Below are 19846 nucleotides of genomic sequence, written 5' to 3' on the forward strand. Positions count from 1 at the left end.
TCAGCTGTAAAATAAAATAAAAATAAATATGCTTTATTTAAATATTGTTGTAAGTAAAAATAATACATGTGCTATACTGTGTTAAATGTGTTTAAAATAACAAATGATAAATGTGTCTTTTATACTTTTTTTTTTTTTTTTACATCTCCTCGTATAAATATACTAAGTATTAATTTTCTGGATGTTTCTAAATCACTTTAGTGAGAGTTTTTCTTCCTCCAGATGATGATGATGATGATGAGTTCCTGATGTGCTCTGTGTTTCTAAGCGGATTTGATGAGGTCAGAGGTTATAAATAGATGCCAGATGTCTCTCTGATTCTCTTATATAAGGTGACCCCCCCACCCCCACACACACACACACACACATACATACATACACACACACACATATACGTACAGACAGAATGATGGTTTGATTGATTTTTTATTATTGATCTAGCTGAGGCGGATCAGCTGTTATCAATCACTGTCACGGGAATGGTTTCGCGAGCTTTTTGTTGGACTCGTGTGCAAAACTTACAACAAAACAAACACAAACGCCTGATAGATTTTCAAAATAAAACATGTGCGGGTAAACGCTTTTCTTTGTGAAACATTTCTAAAACAACTGAAGGTTTGATTATTGCTTTGCTATTAAAAGAAAAGCAAAGAGGGCTATACAACACAGACATCCCACTAAACAAAAGAAATTGATTATTTATTAATTAGAAACACATTTGTATGTATACATTACTATTTGTATTTTAAATTTAAATAGTATACTTTTATTTGTTATTTATTCATCAAGTTAATTTCATTAAATTAATTAAATGTTGTATTATATTTATTACTTTAAAATGAACTTTTTTTAAAACTTGTTTTAGTTTTAAAGTTAAGATGACAGCACTCCCCCTCCAGTCTAAAAGATTTCCATCATTAAAATTTATTGAAATATTTACTATTAGCTACCGTGCGTTTGTTTTCAACAGTATTGATTATTAATCGAATTAATACTTTTTTAATCGTACCCTTAAAATCCCTTGCTTTTACTGTGAAAGCCCTCGGGCCTACTTCCGCCCTGCTTCCTCGGCTCTCGGTAGCTTCACTCGGACGCTCTCTGACTTCCTGGTGAGTGGGGGCGTTTGTTCTGCCCGTTTCCAAACACAACAACGACTCGAGTGGGGTGAGATTTAGTGAGGTCGGTCCAGAGATGAGCTTTAAAGCTTAAGTTTGTGTCTGAGCTGCGGTTGGAGTTTAATCTGATGCTAGGACGTTGAAGCGGGCGGCGGAAGGTCTTCATTCAGTCCGCCCCGACGGTTCAACATGTGGCTGCTTTTCGCCTTTTTAGCCGCTTTCACCGCTTTAACGAAGGCCGCCGTCCCCCCGGACACGACGGAGCAGGACTTCAGTGAGTGTTTAAAACTGAATTTAATCGTAAATGTGTCCTTTGTGAGAGCCGCCTTTCCGCCGGAAAAGTTCATGTTTGAGGCAGAATGTATGGAGGACCGCTCATGTCAAACAAAAGTTTAATTCGCATAAAAATCACAGATAATTAAATAAATGGCTGAGTGCAGGATTATTCAACTGGATCATGATAGTAGTTTATTAAATGGAAAATCAAGTCAAATGAGATTAAAAGTTAACATTTTGACCAGATATTTAACTATTATAAAAAAATCACAATACATGAACTTAAAAATAAAAAAAGTCATAATAAGAGAAGTGTAGGGAGTTAATTGTGCCTTTTAAGAAAGAAAAAGCAAAACCAAGAATAATGCTGTGCCATAACGATGTTAGCATATGTCACTGGTTTCTAATCATGATGTCATCATTTGACAGGAAATGAGATGATAAAAAGTGCAGAGTACTGAAGTTTAATATTTTAACTTCGTTTATCGTTACAAACTTTTTCCTTTTTTTTTCATAAAAGGAAAAAGTGGATGGAAAAACTTACATTTCTATTAAATATAAAGTCTGCAGCATTTCATTTGTGTTAATTATTAACTGATGTGTTGAGTTTGGTCACTTGTTGGCGTGTGGTAGAGCTGAGGTATTTCACAGGATTTTCAATGCTAACAGGCAGGTCTGCGTTTCCTCCGCAGTGTCTCTCAGAGCGATGCTGGATGACTTTGATGTGCTGCCTCTCTCCAGCCTGCAGACGCACTCCGTCCGCCGTCGTGACGTCCAGACTCAGACGCACGTGGAGAAGCTGATCAGCTTCAGCGCCCTGCAAAGGTAAGATGGCGGCGTCCGTCCATGCAGCTCTGTGCCATTTTAAAATCTTTGATTTGTAAAATCTGAACATCTCCTCCTCGTGTCTACAGGCATTTCAGACTCTACTTGAGGACCAACGATGAGCTCTTCACCAGCGACTTCAGAGCCGTGGTCATCAGCGAGAACGGCCAAGAGTCGACCTACCCGGTCAACAGGCACAACTACTTCACTGGACACGTCATCGGTAAACTATTTAAGCAGAGCCTTTGTGGGAGGTCTTTGGGGTCCTTCTGGTGGTTTTTTTGTTTGTTTGTTTTCTTTGTTTTGTTTTTTGTATTCGTCTTGATGGAGGCTTTTAAGGTCCTTGTAGAGGTCTTTTTTGGTTTCTTGTAGGGATATTTGGGCTCCTTGAATGGATTAAAGAGGTCTCATGGAGATTTTAGGTGTTCTTATGGGGTTTTTAGAGTCCATGTGGGGATTTCACGTGTCCTCAGAGGGTTTTAGAGTCTCTCGTGGAGGTTTTCGGGGTCCTCTGAGTTTTGAGAAATCTACTTCATGGTTTCTTGTAAAGCTTGCAGAGTAATTAAAAAAAATCCCCAGATGTTCTTGAGAAGGTTCACAAGGCCTTATCAGGCTTCTTGTAGATGTTGTCGGGCTGGTCCAAAGTACTTCAAACACACGTGTGGAATGTGTGTGGTGACCTTTAGCTGAAAGGATTAACATGGAGTAACTGCTCCTTTAATGAGTTTTTGTGTTGTAGGGGAGGAGAACTCCCGTGTTCAGGCGCACATCGAAGATGACGAGTTCTCCGCTCACATCCTGACTGATGAGGCCGAGTACAATGTCGAGGTAAACATCTGAGACTTGGAGTAAACGCCTGCTGAGTGATCAGTCCCTAAACCTTCATCTGCTCTCTTCAGCCTCTTTGGAGGTTCACATCGGCGCCCTCTGGCGGTCGCCTCCTAATCTATCGCTCGGAAGACATCCGCAACATCAGCCGCCTGCAGCAGCCTTCGGTCTGCGGCTACGTGACCTCTGACCCCAGTGACTTGCTCCCTGACAGCGTAAAAGCAGCTGTGATGGAGGAAAAGGAGGAAGAAGGTGAGAAGCGAGCTCCTCACCTGAACTTAGCACTGCGACTGCTTCCTGTTTGAGGGTAAAGCTCACACTGACCCAAAGTGACCACGCCCAGGTGACACAGGAACCGCGTTAACCACAGAGAATGCGAGAACTTCCTGTCACTGCTCAGCACAAAGGTGCCCAGTGAAACACCTTCATCTGAACTGAGTACAGAGCGAGCGACACAAACAGGAAGTCAATCAGAAAAAAGACTTTTAATGTGAAAAAAAAATCACAAAGTAAAAGCTGTTTAAACAAAAGAGAGCTCGCCATTCCAACCGAAGGAAAAGTTCGAGCTTTAAATGAAAAAATACAAAATCTGAAAAAATATTTTTAAGGTAGGGGGAAAAAAAGAGAAGAGAGATTTTACTGTAAAAACATATATTTTAATATTTGACACATTCAAACACTTATAAATAATAACAAATAAAAAAAGAGCTTTCAGTTTCAAATGCATAAATAATATTGTCTGACGTGTTTCGGTGGTTTCTTGTTTAGAGTCGGCGTTCAGAGTGAAGCGTCACGTGCACGACCACAAGAAGAACTCGTGTCCTCTGCTGCTGGTAGCCGACCATCGCTTTTTCAAACACATGGGCCGCGACGAGGAGAGCACCACCCTCAACTACCTGGTCGGTACCACCTGTACATTCATCACCCCCGCCTCTCCCATCCACTGACACTGAACCCTGCCCCCTCCCAAATGTGTTTCAGATCGAGCTGATTGACCGTGTCGACGACATCTACAGAAACACGTCATGGGGCGAGGGGTTCAGCGGGTACGGCGTCCAGATCGATCAGGTGAGCATGCTCTGTTCCGCTTCCTGTTTGTGTTTAAACTCGGACGCTGTGATTTTTAACGTGACACCGCGTTCCTGCCATCAGATCATCATCAAGAAGTATCCGACTCCTGTGGATCCCGGAAAAACTCATTTCAACATGAAGGGAAGTCCAGTGGAGGGGAGAGACGTTTGGGATGTGAAGAAGCTGCTAGAGGTAACCACAGGAAGCTGACACTGCCACGCCACCGAGTAACTGTGTCCATATTCACATTTAGAGAAACAGGTTCAAGATTTAGGTCTGTGAACACAGGTTTTTTTGTGAAAACGACATTTAATTTGAAAAGAAACAGCTTAGTGTGAGTAGAGCAGGCTGTGATGTGGAGTGTGTCGGATGCATTGGATCGGTCAGCTCTCTGAGGTCTCTGCTCGCCATCCTCTCGCAGCAATTCAGTGTGGACATCGCGGGGAAAGCCTCCAACGTCTGCCTCGCTCATCTCTTCACCTATCAGGACTTTGACGAGGGCACTCTGGGGCTTGCCTACGTCGCCCCGTCTAAAGCCGACATCGCTGGAGGCCTCTGCTCCAAACGTGAGTCCCGTGGCTCCGCCCCAGAGTCCCTGGTAGATGGAGGTGGAAGTGTGACTCACGTTGTTGTCTCCTTCCACCACAGCTAGTCCTTCGACCTTAAATGAGCAGGGAGTGATCTACCTGAACACTGGCCTCACCAGCACCAAGAACTACGGCAAGACCATCCTGACCAAGGTGGAAATGAACCAGGCGTTCTGATTGGTTAATGCCTGCTCCTTTAGAATTGTTTGAGTGTGTGTGTGTGTGTGTGTGTGACACAGGAATTGTTCGTCATCTCCACAGGAAGCGGACCTGGTGACAACCCATGAACTCGGCCATAACTTCGGCGCAGAGCACGACCCGGACAAACCGGAGTGTGCCCCCCGAGAGGACCAGGGTGGGAAGTATGTCATGTATCCCATCGCCGTGAGCGGAGACCACGTCAACAACAAGGTGCAAAATGCTGAATCCAGGATTTCAGTCTTTAAACTCACTGTTCCACCTGCATGTTTATTAGCGCCTCTTTACACATTGATTATGAGTTGAAGCGACAGTGAACCTCTGCAGAATTACAGTCTGTGTTTGCCTCTCGTGTGCTTCCAGATGTTCTCTGACTGCAGTAAGCGCTCCATCGTGAAGCGTCTCAGGTTGAAAGCACCGTCCTGCTTTAAAGAGAGGAAGATCAATGTATGCGGGAACTCCCGGGTGGAGCAGGGCGAGGAGTGCGACCCAGGACTGCTGCACATCAATTCAGACCTCTGCTGCACGCCCAACTGCAGGCTGAAGGCCGATGCTCAGTGCAGGTCAGAGATACACCTGACAGGTGAGGTGATTCTCTTGCAGCGGTGCTCTCGGCTCACCCCTGCTGTCTGTGTTCAGTGACAGGAACAGCGCCTGCTGCAGGGAGTGCAGGTTCGAGGCCAAAGGAGCGGTCTGTCAGGAGCCCATCGATGCCACCTGTAAAGGACACTCATACTGCACAGGTGAGCTCCAGTTACCACACAACACTTTCAGTTGACAGCGTCAGACGACTGCAGATTTTTTAAATTATTATTATTGCTATTATTATTATTTCTGCTGTAAATTTGAACAATGTAACATGGGAGCCTGCTGGAGCCTCTATTGGACGATAGAGGAACTGCAGGGTCTGGGATCGGTTGTTTCAATGAATCTAAATCCTTTCTAATCTTTTGCAATTCTCAGTTTAGTAATACGTAGTTGTCTTATTTTAGTCATCACAATGAAAACTTCTTCTAATTATCTTAATAAAATAAATGTTTTTGAACCAATAGCAGAAGAAGCAGAGAGTGAGGTTGGATAAATGGCTGTAGGTGGAAACGCTGATAGTGTAATATAAAGTGTTGTGTGTTGACAGGAAACAGCAGCGAGTGTCCTCCTCCAGAAAATGCTCCAGATAAGACGGCGTGTTTGGACAGTGGCGAGTGTTTGAATGGAGAGTGTATCCCCTTCTGTCAGGCCGTCCTGAAGCTGCAGCCCTGCGCCTGTAACGGTACGACGCTCTCAATTTGCAAACAGTTTAAACTTAGGTTTATACCCCTGAGTTTTCTCTGTAGTGAGTGTACTCTGATAGCAGGAAGGCTGTTTACCTCAGCGTTATCTAGTAGTATCTAGTATAATGTTTGGTTATAATGAGCTGTTGTTTTTCAGTTAGCTCATTATCACATGTCTAACCTGCTGACATTAAGCCCCAATATCAGGAATAAATGAGCACGTTTACAGGGAGTGCAGAATTATTAGGCAAATGAGTATTTTGTCCACATCATCCTCTTCATGCATGTTGTCTTACTCCAAGCTGTATAGGCTCGAAAGCCTACTACCAATTAAGCATATTAGGTGATGTGCATCTCTGTAATGAGAAGGGGTGTGGTCTAATGACATCAACACCCTATATCAGGTGTGCATAATTATTAGGCAACTTCCTTTCCTTTGGCAAAATGGGTCAAAAGAAGGACTTGACAGGCTCAGAAAAGTCAAAAATAGTGAGATATCTTGCAGAGGGATGCAGCAGTCTCAAAATTGCAAAGCTTCTGAAGCGTGATCATCGAACAATCAAGCGTTTCATTCAAAATAGTCAACAGGGTCGCAAGAAGCGTGTGGAAAAACCAAGGCGCAAAATAACTGCCCATGAACTGAGAAAAGTCAAGCGTGCAGCTGCCAAGATGCCACTTGCCACCAGTTTGGCCATATTTCAGAGCTGCAACATCACTGGAGTGCCCAAAAGCACAAGATGTGCAATACTCAGAGACATGGCCAAGGTAAGAAAGGCTGAAAGACGACCACCACTGAACAAGACACACAAGCTGAAACGTCAAGACTGGGCCAAGAAATATCTCAAGACTGGTTTTTCTAAGGTTTTATGGACTGATGAAATGAGAGTGAGTCTTGATGGGCCAGATGGATGGGCCCGTGGCTGGATTGGTAAAGGGCAGAGAGCTCCAGTCCGACTCAGACGCCAGCAAGGTGGAGGTGGAGTACTGGTTTGGGCTGGTATCGTCAAAGATGAGCTTGTGGGGCCTTTTCGGGTTGAGGTTGAAGTCAAGCTCAACTCCCAGTCCTACTGCCAGTTTCTGGAAGACACCTTCTTCAAGCAGTGGTACAGGAAGAAGTCTGCATCCTTCAAGAAAAACATGATTTTCATGCAGGACAATGCTCCATCACACGCGTCCAAGTACTCCACAGCGTGGCTGGCAAGAAAGGGTATAAAAGAAGAAAAACTAATGACATGGCCTCCTTGTTCATCTGATCTGAACCCCATTGAGAACCTGTGGTCCATCATCAAATGTGAGATTTACAAGGAGGGAAAACAGTACACCTCTCTGAACAGTGTCTGGGAGGCTGTGGTTGCTGCTGCACGCAATGTTGATGGTGAACAGATCAAAACACTGACAGAATCCATGGATGGCAGGCTTTTGAGTGTCCTTGCAAAGAAAGGTGGCTATATTGGTCGCTGATTTGTTTTGTTTTTGAATGTCAGAAATGTATATTTGTGAATGTGGAGATGTTATATTGGTGTCACTGGTAAAAATAAATAATTGAAATGGGTATATTTGTTTTTTGTTAAGTTGCCTAATAATTATGCACAGTAATAGTCACCTGCACACACAGATATCCCCCTAAAATAGCTAAAACTAAAAACTACTTCCAAAAACATTCAGCTTTGATATTAATGAGTTTTTTGGGTTCATTGAGAACATGGTTGTTGTTCAATAATAAAATTATTCCTCAAAAATACAACTTGCCTAATAATTCTGCACTGCCTGTATATTGACTTCAGTTTAGAAGATGAGGAGGAAGAGGATGTGGTTTAATTAAGATGGCAATGACGTTGGCATTGATCCCTTTTGCAAAAATAAAAAATAGCGATGATGCTTCATATCATGAGTCTGAAAGTGCAGGTATGAATTTAAATGTCCCTTCACGGCACGAGACTTGTCTTTCACCTTTTGCGTACTACTTATGTGATCACTATTTAGGTACATGCATAAAAAGCCATCAGGCAGAATGGTCACGTCCCTCTTAGCCACTGTATTCTTAATACATTAATTCTACATGAATGAGACTGCATCAGTTTGTTGCAAGATGTTATCACACATTGACCAGTGTTCATTTATAAATACAATATCCTTTTTCTTCTTTTTTTTTTTTTTTTTTTTTTTTTTTTTTTAAAACAAAATAAACTTAAAAAAAAACAAACCCAGCTGACTGCAGAGAATCACATCTGCAGTTACTTGTGCGATGCTTCTTCTCTCAAACTCTGTTTTGTTTTTCTCCTGGAGGTAGTTTCAGTCTGTTTCATGCTGCAGCTAAAGCCGTTGTTTCTGCCTTTGTTCCTCTCAGAAACCAACGCTTCCTGTAAAGTCTGCTGTCGGAGCAGCGGCGGCGTCTGCACCCCCTATCAGGACATATCAGGCAGTTTCCTTTTTCTCAGGAAGGGCAAACCCTGTACCGTGGGTTTCTGCGATGGAGCGGTGAGACCATCGCTAAATATTCAGAGCTTTTACACTGAAGGCGACAGGAAGTGATGACCGTTTCCTGTGCCTGCAGGGAAAATGCATGAAGCAGGTGCAGGACGTGGTGGAGCGTCTGTGGGACTTCATCGATAAGCTGGACATCAACACGTTCTGGAAGTTTCTGGCTGATAACATTGTGGGCTCAGTGGTGGCGTTCTCGCTGCTGTTCTGGGTTCCTTTCAGCATCCTGGTGCACTGTGTGGTGAGTGGCATCTGTGATCGCATCTGCGGGGGGGCTGGAGGGTTCGGGTCGCCTTTGAAGTCTGAATTTTGTCGCACTTCTTTGGTTTCAGGACCGGAAACTCGATAGGCAGTACGAGCAGACCACCAAGTCACTCCTGTTCCCCAGCGTGAGCACAAATATCTGAGTAAAGAAGGTTTTTAAAATTTAATTCTCGGACATGCTCTCACACACGTCTCTCTGTTTTCCCAGAATGCCGAGCTCTTGAGCAGCCTGGATTCGGCCTCCGTTCGGATCTTCAAATCTCCAACGTTCTCCTCCGGCCCCCTTCGCTTTCATCCCAGTGGCCCCGAGCAGACTGGCGCCGACCCAGCCCAAAGCCCACCTCCTCTGGACAGCCCCCGCATGGCCACCATCCAAGAGGACCCCAGCTCAGACTCCCACCTGGAGGAGGCATCCCTTGAGGAGGCGTTCGGACGTCCAGCAGGGGCAACCCGGCGCTCCTTCGAGGACCTGACAGAGAACATGAGTCGCAGTGAGAAGGCAAAGGTGTTCAGGCTGCAGAGGCAGCATCAGATCGACAGCAAGGAGACACAGTGCTGAGGCGGCGAGTGCCTCCATCTTCATAGAATAGCTAGAATAGCTCTTTGCCATTGTACATGTACAACGAAATCCCGGCTCCACCTTTAGCTGCATCTTCGTCAGGATCCGTTCCAGACTGCAGAGTGTCATACTCTGTAAGACAAAAGCCTCAACAGCTGGCACTCAGACCACAGACGTATACAAGATGGACTTAGCCCCGAAAATATGTTTTAAATACTGATATAAAAAAACATGGTAGCCTGCTGGCGCCTCTATTGGATGATAGAGGAACTGCAGGGTCTGGGATCAGTTGTTTCAATGAATCTAAATTCTACGTACAACAGAAAGTAAACTCAAAAAGTAAAACAAAGAAATCTTCAGATAACGTGCTTTGATTTATATCGTTATTCACTATCAGTGGACAAAATGTCCTTATTACAATATAAAAACACTGTAGTGCCTTAAACCTGCAGCAGTGACCAGCAGGGGGCGCCTCCTCAGTGTCTAAAGGAGACTCCTGCTCCCTTGACCGTTGACCTCAGTAAACGACCTCCTGACGTGTTCATGTCTCGATTTCACTTGTTACTCAATAATGGTGTCGTTGAGGGCAGGGTTTCAGTACAGGCATCGCAGCTTTTGTATCTGTTCATTTTCCTTCCCGATGTTTTGCACTTTAGTCTTTCACGCCAGTTCTTTGTGTTCCTCTAAAACAGGTGGCCAACTCCAGGCCTCGAGGGCTGGTGTCCTGCAGGTTTTAAATGTGTCCTTGAGCCAACACAGCTGATTCAACTGGCTATATTTACCTCCTCAACATTTGCTGAAGTTCTCCAGAGACTTGGTAACGAACTAATCATGTGATTCAGGTGTGTTGACCAAGGGTGATATCTAAATCTTTCAGCACATCGGCCCTCGAGGCCTGGAGATGCCCACCCCTGCTCTAAAACAACCCGTCCTGTTCAGTGAAGCAACTCAGCAGCTCCGGGAATCAAACCTGTCAGTGTTCGTGCCTTGCTCAACGTGCTGAGCCTCTGTAAATATATGAACGTAAAATATTTTATCCTCCTGCAAAGCCCTTTGGACTGTTTGTGTTTGGAGCCTCATTTTAATCGTTTAAATTAAGCTGATGTGTTTTTGTTTGTTTGTTTTGGGCTTTTTGTTTTTTTTAAAGCACTTCGTGCATCTCAGATTCAGGGTTGGCGAAATTACAGTTTATGGTTTTCTGAATATTTTTTCAAATTTTTTTTTCTACTGTTTTGTAAGGCAAAGTTTAATGCTCACCTTCAAGAGTTTCAAAGTCTACAAGACTTTTAGGAGAAAAAAAAACAGGGAAAATGTGGAAATAAAACAAAACAAAACATTTAAAATGAATATTGTTCTAATTTTCTAAAGAAAAGCAGGATTTTTTCTTGCATAAAAACAAACCAGGTTCAAGCACCAAAGCTGAACTCCCCGTAAATCCATTTTTTTTTTTTTTTTTATTTAAAAAGCGACAATCAGTCAGCAGTGAGCTCCTCTTCTTATCTGGTATCCTGATGCAATAGAGCCAGTGTTTTTAATTTCATGTGCTCTTCTGTGCAGATGATGCTCTGCTGTATCTACACGTTGTTTACTGTCACATCACTGAAGTGGTGTCGGATTTAATATATCATTACATGTTAGAAAATTCTGCTTTTGGATTAAAAAATGAAGACATTTCTAAGACTCTGTACTGTTTGTGTGTTGAAGATAAGAATACTGCACTAATTAGCAGGTATCTGTGCCTGTGGAATAGCTGATCACCTAGCACTCCACCCTCTTGTTCAAATGTGGTCTACAAATGTCCATCTGTTACATACAGTCAGTGTCTGAGGCTGTGAAGCTACAGCTAACAGATCTGCAGAACACCATTGGAGATGATGTTTTATGTATCCAGAATAAGCCAGCATGACTGAAATAAGTGTAAACCTTTTTAAAGCGGCCATCGGAGGCTTTGATGGTCTAAAGGAAACAGACTGAGAAACTCAACTGAAGTTTATTTTACACATAAAAAAAAGAAGCATTCATTTTTATAGGAAATCGGTACAAAAGCATCTCCTGGAGGTACAAAAGCATCCCCTGTGACATCACTGTGGCCTGTCAGAAAGCAGGGCTTAGGGCGTCATGGAGCCGATGGACAGCGACTTCTATCATCTCCCTTAGAGTCTCGTCCTCTGCGCATGACACCAACTGCAGAGTAACACACAGAGGTCAAATAAAGGGTATTACATCATTTTCTACAGAAACAAACAAAATACTTGCATAAATAACATATGTGAAACTATTAATTTCACACATAACCAGGAAGCAACTGTAAGTTAAGCTCAGTAGCACTGACTGTGACTGTATAGTAGTCTGAGAAAATAAGCTTGAGCAAGTCTGAGTTCAGTTTAGCCCTTTACAGGCTTTACCTTACAGGCGCTCTTTAAATGTTACTGTGTGTGTTAGAAAATTCAAGGGGCTTTTGAAATGAGAGAAGGCGAGCTTTACAGGGATATTTTGTGTATCACGGTATCATGAAGCATTCACTCAATACTGCTGTCTGAACACAGACAGAAAAAAATCACGTGTGTGCTACACATCCCCCCCCCCCCCAATTCCTCACACATTTTGGACTCCAGAGAAAATAAAAAAAATCAGTTGCACTGAAGTTTTCTTCCTGTTCAGCAGCTGACTTTCAGTCTCATGGAAACTGCACAGCTGCCTGCTGGGAGGTCAGAGTCACTGCAATCACACAGACTGCTTAAGGTTTACAAATGATAAGCATCAGATTTAGTAGAAAGCCAGTTTGTCAATGAGTTGCAATCGGTCTGAGTGCAACTAACTAGTCTTTACAACTGGGGACTCCAGTGGTTGCTAACTGGGTGTGTTCCTATATGAAAGCAAGGTTGGCGAGGATCTGTGTTTGTTATCTGTGGAAGAATCTGTTTCAGATCTCTGAATGTATGAAGTTAAAGTGAATTTTGGTTTTCAGATGGACACAGACTTTTGATGTTCCCTGATTTATAAGTTAATCTGTGTCATCATGAACAGAGAGCATGCAACTGTCAACTCAACCCAACAACTTTTATGCCGTCATGATGTAATAATGACTGATCAGAGCTGATCTCAGTCGCATGAAGGTCAGGTAATTTCTCTGTGTGAGTGCAGCCTGACAGAACTTCAGCCAATGACATCTCAGAGGCGCCGTCTCTTATTTACATGCTTTGAGGTTTAAACTTAACATAAAGCCCTGCAGCGGGAACAGGAAGTACCCATACTTTCAGGTTTTTCATGAACAGATCGGGTTCTGTAACAGGAAGTCTGAGGATTTAAAACAAAATGATCCTTAACACCAGATTTATGTCACATGACCTTAATGCAGCTTAAACTGCACAGCCCCCTGTGCTAAAGGTCAGAGTTTTGTGTTCTGTCAGAAGGTCTAACTCTGCCCACTCCTCATACTCACTCTGGTCTCTGGGTCTACTGACGCTGTGACGCCGTCCACGGTCACGCTGAGGTTTTTACCATCTTTGAAATTCACGCAGTCATCCCCAAACATGTCGCTGCAACACAATACAAGTTAGTCTACCACTTGGGGACTTTTACTTTGAAAATTTTGAAAATGCTAAGTTAGAAATGAAATCCTTTCTTGGGTCTGTGTGTGTCGGTGTGTGTGGTGTTTGTGTGTGCACATGTCTGTGTGTAGCAGCGACTCACTGCAGCATGAGCGCAAGCCTCTCCACAAACACGTCCATGTCGAAACTTTCCTTCTTCCCCTCCACAACTGAAACACACAAACACACAGATGTTACAGATTCTGCACTGTCCCCAAACATTGCACTGCCGTACTGTGTTTACTGACACTTCTGGGCGTTGGGGTTGGACTGGACCTCGAGGATGACAGTGGCAACGGCGTCAGCGTACATGTCATTGAGCGGATTGGCGATCCACTGAGGAAACAAATCAAGAAGAAACACTTACTTACTTCAATGATGGCAAAATGAAACAGAAATTAGTGAACTAATTGGTAAAATTCTGGATCTGTAACACTTTAAAAAAAAAACGAAAAAACAAATTTACAACAAAGAAACAAAAGATCTGAAATTAAAAAAACTTCAACAGCTGCTTAAATATGAAGCAAAATTAATTTTCCTCCAATCAGTGAGTTCCTGTTTGAAATAAATCTGAACATTTTGTTTCAGACAGAGCACTGAAGCTGCATCCATGAACAACAAAGGCTGTACGAAATCACAGCACCTCTGCTCACATGGGCTGTAGTGTATGTGTGTGTGTGTGTCTGACCTCTAGCAGCACCATGCTGGCTTCATGAACCATCGTGATGCTCTTAAAGATTCTCACGGTGATTTTCTCAGTTCCCTCCACCTGCTCCACATCGCCTGAAACACAAAGAGCAGCTCATGAACGCTCTGTGGACCGTGTTCAATTAAACTTCAGTTCACTTTTATTTATATAGTTCCAAATCACAACAACAGTTGCCTCAAGGTGCTTTGTATTGTAAAGACATTGTCTCCATCATTCTCTGTAAACGTCCTGATGGAGGTGAAACACCTTCAGAAACTAACATGAACATTTTTAAGCCCACGTATCATCAAGTCTGACATGCAGAAAAATTCACGACCAAAGATCCCATTAAATATTTCTAATGCATCGCCTCACAAAACTTCCGGTAATGGGAGGAGCCAGCTTAAGTTTTACTCTGGATGACCCGAGTCAGGTGAGTCCAGGTGAGCTTTGCTGCTTTCTTACCTGCGAGGTTTCTCAGCTGGCTGACCAGCAGTGAGATGGGTCCGGTGTATGGGATGGCCTGCGTCTGAGTCACCATGCCCATCGACAGGTCAGTGTAGTCTGTACAGAGAGCACAAATGTCAGGAAGCAACAGGCGATGCGTTCAGGGACCAGCATCAGGCTGGAATAATTAGTGCAGGTAAACTGAGTTACTGACTGGAGAGGTCGGAGGGCGACAGGATGTGATAGTTGAAGTTTCGTTTGACGAGAATCCCAGAGACCCGCTGACCCTGAATGCACTTCTTGTCGGCAAGGGAGCCCATCACCTGCAGCAGAGGATGCTGGGAGTTAAGGTGGCAGAAGGTGAAACGAGACACGCTTAAAGCTGCGGATGGTTTTCAGGAGGACCTTGGCCAGTTTCTCTCCTCTGAAGTTGAGCGTGACGGCCTCGGTGTTCCTCGGGTTGTGCACCTCGATGTGGACCTCATCGTTGTCCTCGTACTCGCGGATCAACGCCGCCTTCAGACGCGCCATCTCGTTCTGCTCGCCGTGGACGAGAATCTGCAGACCCAGGATCAGCACACGTTAAACTAAACTCACCTGTTCCCGACATCAGACCGAGTGCTGTGCACAGTTTCAGTCAGTAGAGCAACAAAGAAAAACTCCAGGTCCAGGACTGAAGCTGCATGCGAAGGTCCACAGCGCACAGACGTCTTACTCTCATTAGATGATCTCTGCTCTGCTGAACGATTGGACTGAGTCATGATTAACAATTATACAGCTGCTACAATTTTAGCACTTTTGAAACGCTGTCATCTGTTTACTGATAAGCTGAGAGTGAGTGAATAAATCTGATTACCACATGAGGAGGCTTGAGAGCTCTGATGAACTCGCTGGTCTGTTGGTAGTCTGTGTGAGCTGAGAAGGAGATGTAGTCCACCGACATCTTCAGAGGAAGCTTCTGACCCGACATGGTGGTGATCTCGTCGGGCTCTGTCATGATGTGCTGAGAAACGCAGACAAACCGTTAGACCTCGAAGGAATCAGGAAAGAAACTCGGCTCTCTGAAGGCTTTAAATGATTGTGTCATTTTCACTCTGGCCTGATGGGGGCACTGTTGCCTTATTATTAATGCCTAAACCCTGACACAGACGGTTTAAATCAGAGCAGATCTGCAGGTCTGGGCTTTCCGCCACTCCCCGAAAAGAAAATCAGACTCTCAGGAAACATTTTCCGCTCAGAAACGGGAAAATGTTGGAAAAGCCTCAGAAGCAGGCTCACTCAGGTTTGTCCTTCAGGGCAGTTTCCTGACTCCACAGTTAAAATAGTCCAAGCTGACCTCACCTTGGCGAGCGTCCCCTCCACGCAGTATCCGGCGATGATGACGCCATTCCTGCGGTCGGTGCACCAGCTCTCAAACAGCTCTCTGGACAGGCCACTCTGCATCATACCAGGAGATGCCATCACCACGCTGGGACCGATGTCATCGAAGTGGTCCATGCTCTGAAACACACACATGTAAAAATACTGCATGTATAATGATATGAGCCAACTGACAACCCACGGACTGCATTCACTGACCTTGAGGTTGCTGATGTGCTTGAAGACAAAGGGGTTGTTGATGTTGATAGCCTTGCGGATCTTGTCGTTCATGGCGTTGATGTAGGTCTGGTACACAGCCATGCACTTCCTGGCCAGAGAAGAGGCGTAGTAGATAGGGATGTCGTGGAGCTCCGGGTGGTTCTGCCAGTACTCGTCTGGATCAAAAACACGAGCAGATCAGAGGTCAATAGGGTCGGAGCCGGGCTCATGGGCAGAGGAGACCGAGAGAAGACCTCACCGAGGATGAGGAGCAGCTCCTGAGCCCGTCCCAGGGCGAAGACAGGGATCAGGCAGCGGCCCTCCCTGTTCACGATGTCGTGGACGGTGTTGCAGAAACGAGCCTCCCTCTCCTCACGCTTCTCGTGGATGTGAGTGCCATAGGTCGACTCCTGAACGCAGAGCAGGAAACATTACTGAGTATGCTTGGCTCGCTGATTCATCACAGTTGCATCAAGATTAGCAGTCACATGATGTAGTAACAGCAGGTGTTTGCAGCTCCAGGTTTCACCTTTAGGGTGTGATCTCCACACACGGGATCATGTGGAGATGTCAGATCTTACAGACATTTGAGGCGGTTACACCTCATTCATGGTTTTACTCCGTTTCCTGGGCAGGGATAGCTCAGTAGGTAGAGTGGTGGCCCCATGATCGGAAGGTCGGGGGTTCGATTCCCCTGAACAGCTACCCTGAGGTACCCCTGAGCAAGGTACCGTCCCTACACACTGCTCCCCGGGCGCCCAATGGCTGCCCACTGCTTCACTGAGTGAATGGGTTAAATGCAGAGAGGGATTTTCCCCACGGGGACCAATAAAGTACACACCTCCTTCTTCTTCTTCTTCTGTCACGTTTCTGTGGTCGATGTTTCTAACGATGACCTCAGAAGTAAATTGATCCCTGTGAAGTTCAGGCTGCTCTAAAATATCAGTTTTTTTTTCTACTCTTGGATCTGGATGATGTCACTGAGATGCTCCACCCATATGTGGATTCTGTGAGGCAGCCAATCAGGAGAAATTAGGCTTAAACTGGGCGTAGCTAAAAGAGGACAAACCAGCCCAGAATCAGATAAAGGAGGATTATTATGAACGACGGATCATGCAAAGCTGCCATAAACTTTGAACAGTTGATTTCTGATTTCAGAATCACTCACTGTGATGAGGATGTCCGGCTTCACGCTTGGGATCTCTGCTGCCATCAGGTGTCTATCCTCTTGACGGGAGAAATCACCTGTGTACAACAGCTACACACACACACACACACACACACACACACACACACACACACACACACACACACACACACACACACACACACACACACACACCATGCGCGATTAGCAGCTGTGGCCATGCTGTCCTCAGTAAACTCACTCATTCACAAAAACAAAGTGCCTGTCTGAGGTGGTCCCTCCGGAGAGACAATAGTTTTGGAACACACCAGCACATTTTCTCTGCTGTTTAACGCAGAACAACCCGACTGCGATGCGACAAAGCATCACCCCACTGATCATGTGTCTAAGACAGCCTCGCCCTCATCGTATTCACATGAAGTCACAGGAACTTATTTCACCTTTATTTTCAGTTCTTGCAGCGTCTTTATTTCTTAACAAGCTGCAGTGATTAAAAAAAAGGTCAAAGAATCTGAACTGTAGTTTTTAAACTGCAACTAAATGTCCATAAAAACTCTGAGTGTGTACATGTAGCAACACGCCCACAGAGGCGCAAACACTCAGAGGAGGCTGGATCAATGTCTGAAGAACTCACCTTGACGCCGGCGATCTCGATCATGAACATGGCGGCTCCGAGGACATGGCCGGCGTGGTAACACCAGAACTTAATGCCAGCCACCTCCTTCACCTCGTGGAAGTTGATGGTCTCGATCTTTTCCATGCTGTCCTCCAGGTCGGTCTCCGTGTACAGCATGTCATCAGCTGAGATGTTACTGCAGACACGATTCAGACAATCAAGCGTCAAAGATTCTAAGCAACTCATCAGCAGCGTCTTTGACGGCAAACAGCACTTACCTCTGCTTCACAACTCCTACAGCAGGTTTGCATTACTCCAGTTTAAAATAACCCTCCTTTGGATGTCTTGTTATTTTAATTTAAAGCTGCTTATCACTGACCTGACACTGACCTTTGCTCGTTCGAGGTAACCCAAAAGTGAGGCTCACCAGCATTCGCCCACACTCTTATTAAACCGTTAAAAAACATTCTCAGAGTCAACGTGTCTACCGGCGAGTCTCACCTGACTTTGACGTAGTCGGACAGCAACCACCGGTAGATGGCTTTGGTGGCGTGTGTCATGAACGTCCGACCTTTAAAGCTGGTCTTCTGCAGGAACCAGGGCAGAGCGCCGCAGTGGTCCAGGTGGAAGCTGATGGAAGGAGGAAGAGTCAGTATAAACATCTGCGGTACATCAGTATCATCATGCTGCAGGCAGTCATGTGACCACTCGGAGGCTGTGAACTCACTGGCTGATGAGCAGCAGGTCGATCTCAGCTGGGTCGATCAGGTCAATGTAGGGCAGAGCGTCCATCCCCTCCAGACCAGGATGGATCCCACAGTCCAGCTGACACACACAAAGAGACACAGACCTTTACACACACTGAGGCTTCACGTTCACAGCTGGAAGGTTCATATTCACTATCTCACCATGATCTTTCTTCCTTTGAACTCCAGGATGATGCAGGACCGTCCCACCTCCTGACCGGCCCCCCTGCACATAGACACACACTGAAACCACACTCCACACCTCACCCCAACATCCAGCTCAAACTCACTTTAAACCAAACTCCATTCAAAAATCAGTCAATTTTTATTTGTAAAAGAGCAAAACCCTGAAAGAATTGGAGTCACATGACTACACTCATAAGATTAAATATGCACTGACAGACGACCTTATATTTAATTATCAGCTGTGTCGAAGCTGGCAGGGAGATCTTTTCAGATTATAAGTGTTGTTAAATGAGTTCTGAATCAAAGCGCTTCACTGGAAACTTCCGCGGACCTTTTTAAGTTGTGTGTTTTACGCGTTTTATAGTTTATTTATGAACCCTGAATGAGTGATTTTCTGAATGTAGTTCTGTGAGGAGGGGGAGCCCGCACACAGAAAGAAGCTGAAGTTGCCTTAAACTCACAGCGGGCGGATCAGCAGCTGGTCGCTCTCCTCCGCCGGAACCGTCGCGTCGGGTTTACGTTTAGCCGCCATGTTGTTTACTTCCACACGCCGAAAAACAAACAAACAAACTCCGTCATCACTCCGTTAGTTAGCCACCTGCTATCAACAGCGGCTCCACAAGGTTTACTAATATGTAACTTCCGGTCCCCAGTGAAATCTTTCCGTGTAGTAACATTAGTCCTAACTTTTTGTTCCGCGATGAATCCCGGAGGAGAAGTGTGCTTTAAAGCAATCTAATATATTTAAAAAAAAAAATCAGATTAATATGTATCAAATAAATAAATAGTATTCATCAATAAATGCTCAAATTAATTATTAACTAAATATATACTACTAATAATTACAAACAAAAATTATTTTCGTTTTTGTATCTTTGCTCTTTAAGTCTATGCACTTTTAATTTAGGAGATTTTAAAACTCTTTAAACAAATTCATTCTATAAATTGGCTTTAATTAAATTTAAAATCATATACATGACTATGTTTTTGTGTATTATATTTGAGTATTTAAATATTTTGTACTCAAGGTATTAAAAAACAATAATAAATAAATAAAAACAAATGGTTTACATAAAAACATTGACAAAATGCATCCTGCTCTGCTCGCTGATGCTTCCCCCCTCACTGATTTTCTTCTAGAATAATCAGGATGAACATCAGAGCCACAGATATGGCATGAATATTATTGATCGTTTTCTAATAAAAGGTGGAAACAGTTTGAATTTCATACAAGTTCTTAAAAATGTTTCACAATAAAAGCTCTGTCAAGAAAGTTATTTTGACCAGCGAGACTTTATAGGACTATTAATTTGAAAAGATCCAGGATAATTCGAGTTTGTATAAATAGAGTGATGCAGTAACTTTAACAGATT

The 19846-nt window shown here is 44.3% G+C and overlaps 2 protein-coding genes across 2 annotated transcripts; one reads left to right on the forward strand and one right to left on the reverse strand.

Annotated features, from left to right (window-relative positions):
• Positions 1-1092: 1092 nt before the first annotated feature.
• Positions 1093-10940, forward strand: adam17b (ADAM metallopeptidase domain 17b). Its single transcript, XM_080881685.1, has 18 exons — positions 1093-1389; positions 2084-2216; positions 2306-2439; positions 2956-3044; positions 3116-3296; positions 3813-3943; positions 4026-4112; positions 4197-4307; positions 4537-4681; positions 4764-4855; positions 4964-5113; positions 5264-5463; positions 5540-5643; positions 6036-6170; positions 8519-8649; positions 8726-8893; positions 8985-9041; positions 9125-10940. The coding sequence occupies exons 1-18, from the start codon at positions 1305-1307 to the stop codon at positions 9473-9475; spliced, it is 2484 nt and encodes an 827-aa protein (XP_080737811.1). The 5' UTR covers positions 1093-1304; the 3' UTR covers positions 9476-10940.
• A 509-nt stretch (positions 10941-11449) lies between these two features.
• Positions 11450-19120, reverse strand: cpsf3 (cleavage and polyadenylation specific factor 3). The gene is made up of 18 exons (XM_080881686.1): positions 18935-19120; positions 18450-18513; positions 18269-18366; positions 18043-18171; positions 17560-17737; positions 16947-17036; positions 16038-16188; positions 15779-15954; positions 15542-15700; positions 15057-15203; positions 14606-14758; positions 14415-14523; positions 14219-14317; positions 13754-13848; positions 13314-13401; positions 13169-13235; positions 12918-13014; positions 11450-11659 (listed from the first exon to the last, which is right to left on the reverse strand). Exons 1-18 carry the CDS (start codon positions 19003-19005, stop codon positions 11570-11572), a joined length of 2061 nt encoding a protein of 686 aa, XP_080737812.1. The 5' UTR covers positions 19006-19120; the 3' UTR covers positions 11450-11569.
• Between the last annotated feature and the right edge of the window lie 726 nt (positions 19121-19846).

Source organism: Rhamphochromis sp. 'chilingali' (genome assembly GCF_963969265.1).
Source record: "Rhamphochromis sp. 'chilingali' genome assembly, chromosome: 5".
NCBI classification, from domain to species: Eukaryota; Metazoa; Chordata; class Actinopteri; order Cichliformes; family Cichlidae; genus Rhamphochromis; species Rhamphochromis sp. 'chilingali'.

Coding starts and splice junctions, on each gene's coding strand:
- cpsf3 (XM_080881686.1), bottom strand. CDS start 19,005: ATGGCGGCTAAACGTAAACCCGACGCGACGGTTCCGGCGGAGGAGAGC. Junction 17,738..18,042: donor TCCGACTACGTCAAAGTCAG/GTGAGACTCGCC, acceptor TCGTGTCTGCAG/TAACATCTCAGCTGATGACA. Junction 16,189..16,946: donor AGCCGGACATCCTCATCACA/GTGAGTGATTCT, acceptor CTCTGCGTTCAG/GAGTCGACCTATGGCACTCA.
- adam17b (XM_080881685.1), top strand. CDS start 1,305: ATGTGGCTGCTTTTCGCCTTTTTAGCCGCTTTCACCGCTTTAACGAAG. Junction 4,113..4,196: donor ACGGCGTCCAGATCGATCAG/GTGAGCATGCTC, acceptor TCCTGCCATCAG/ATCATCATCAAGAAGTATCC. Junction 4,682..4,763: donor TGGAGGCCTCTGCTCCAAAC/GTGAGTCCCGTG, acceptor CTTCCACCACAG/CTAGTCCTTCGACCTTAAAT.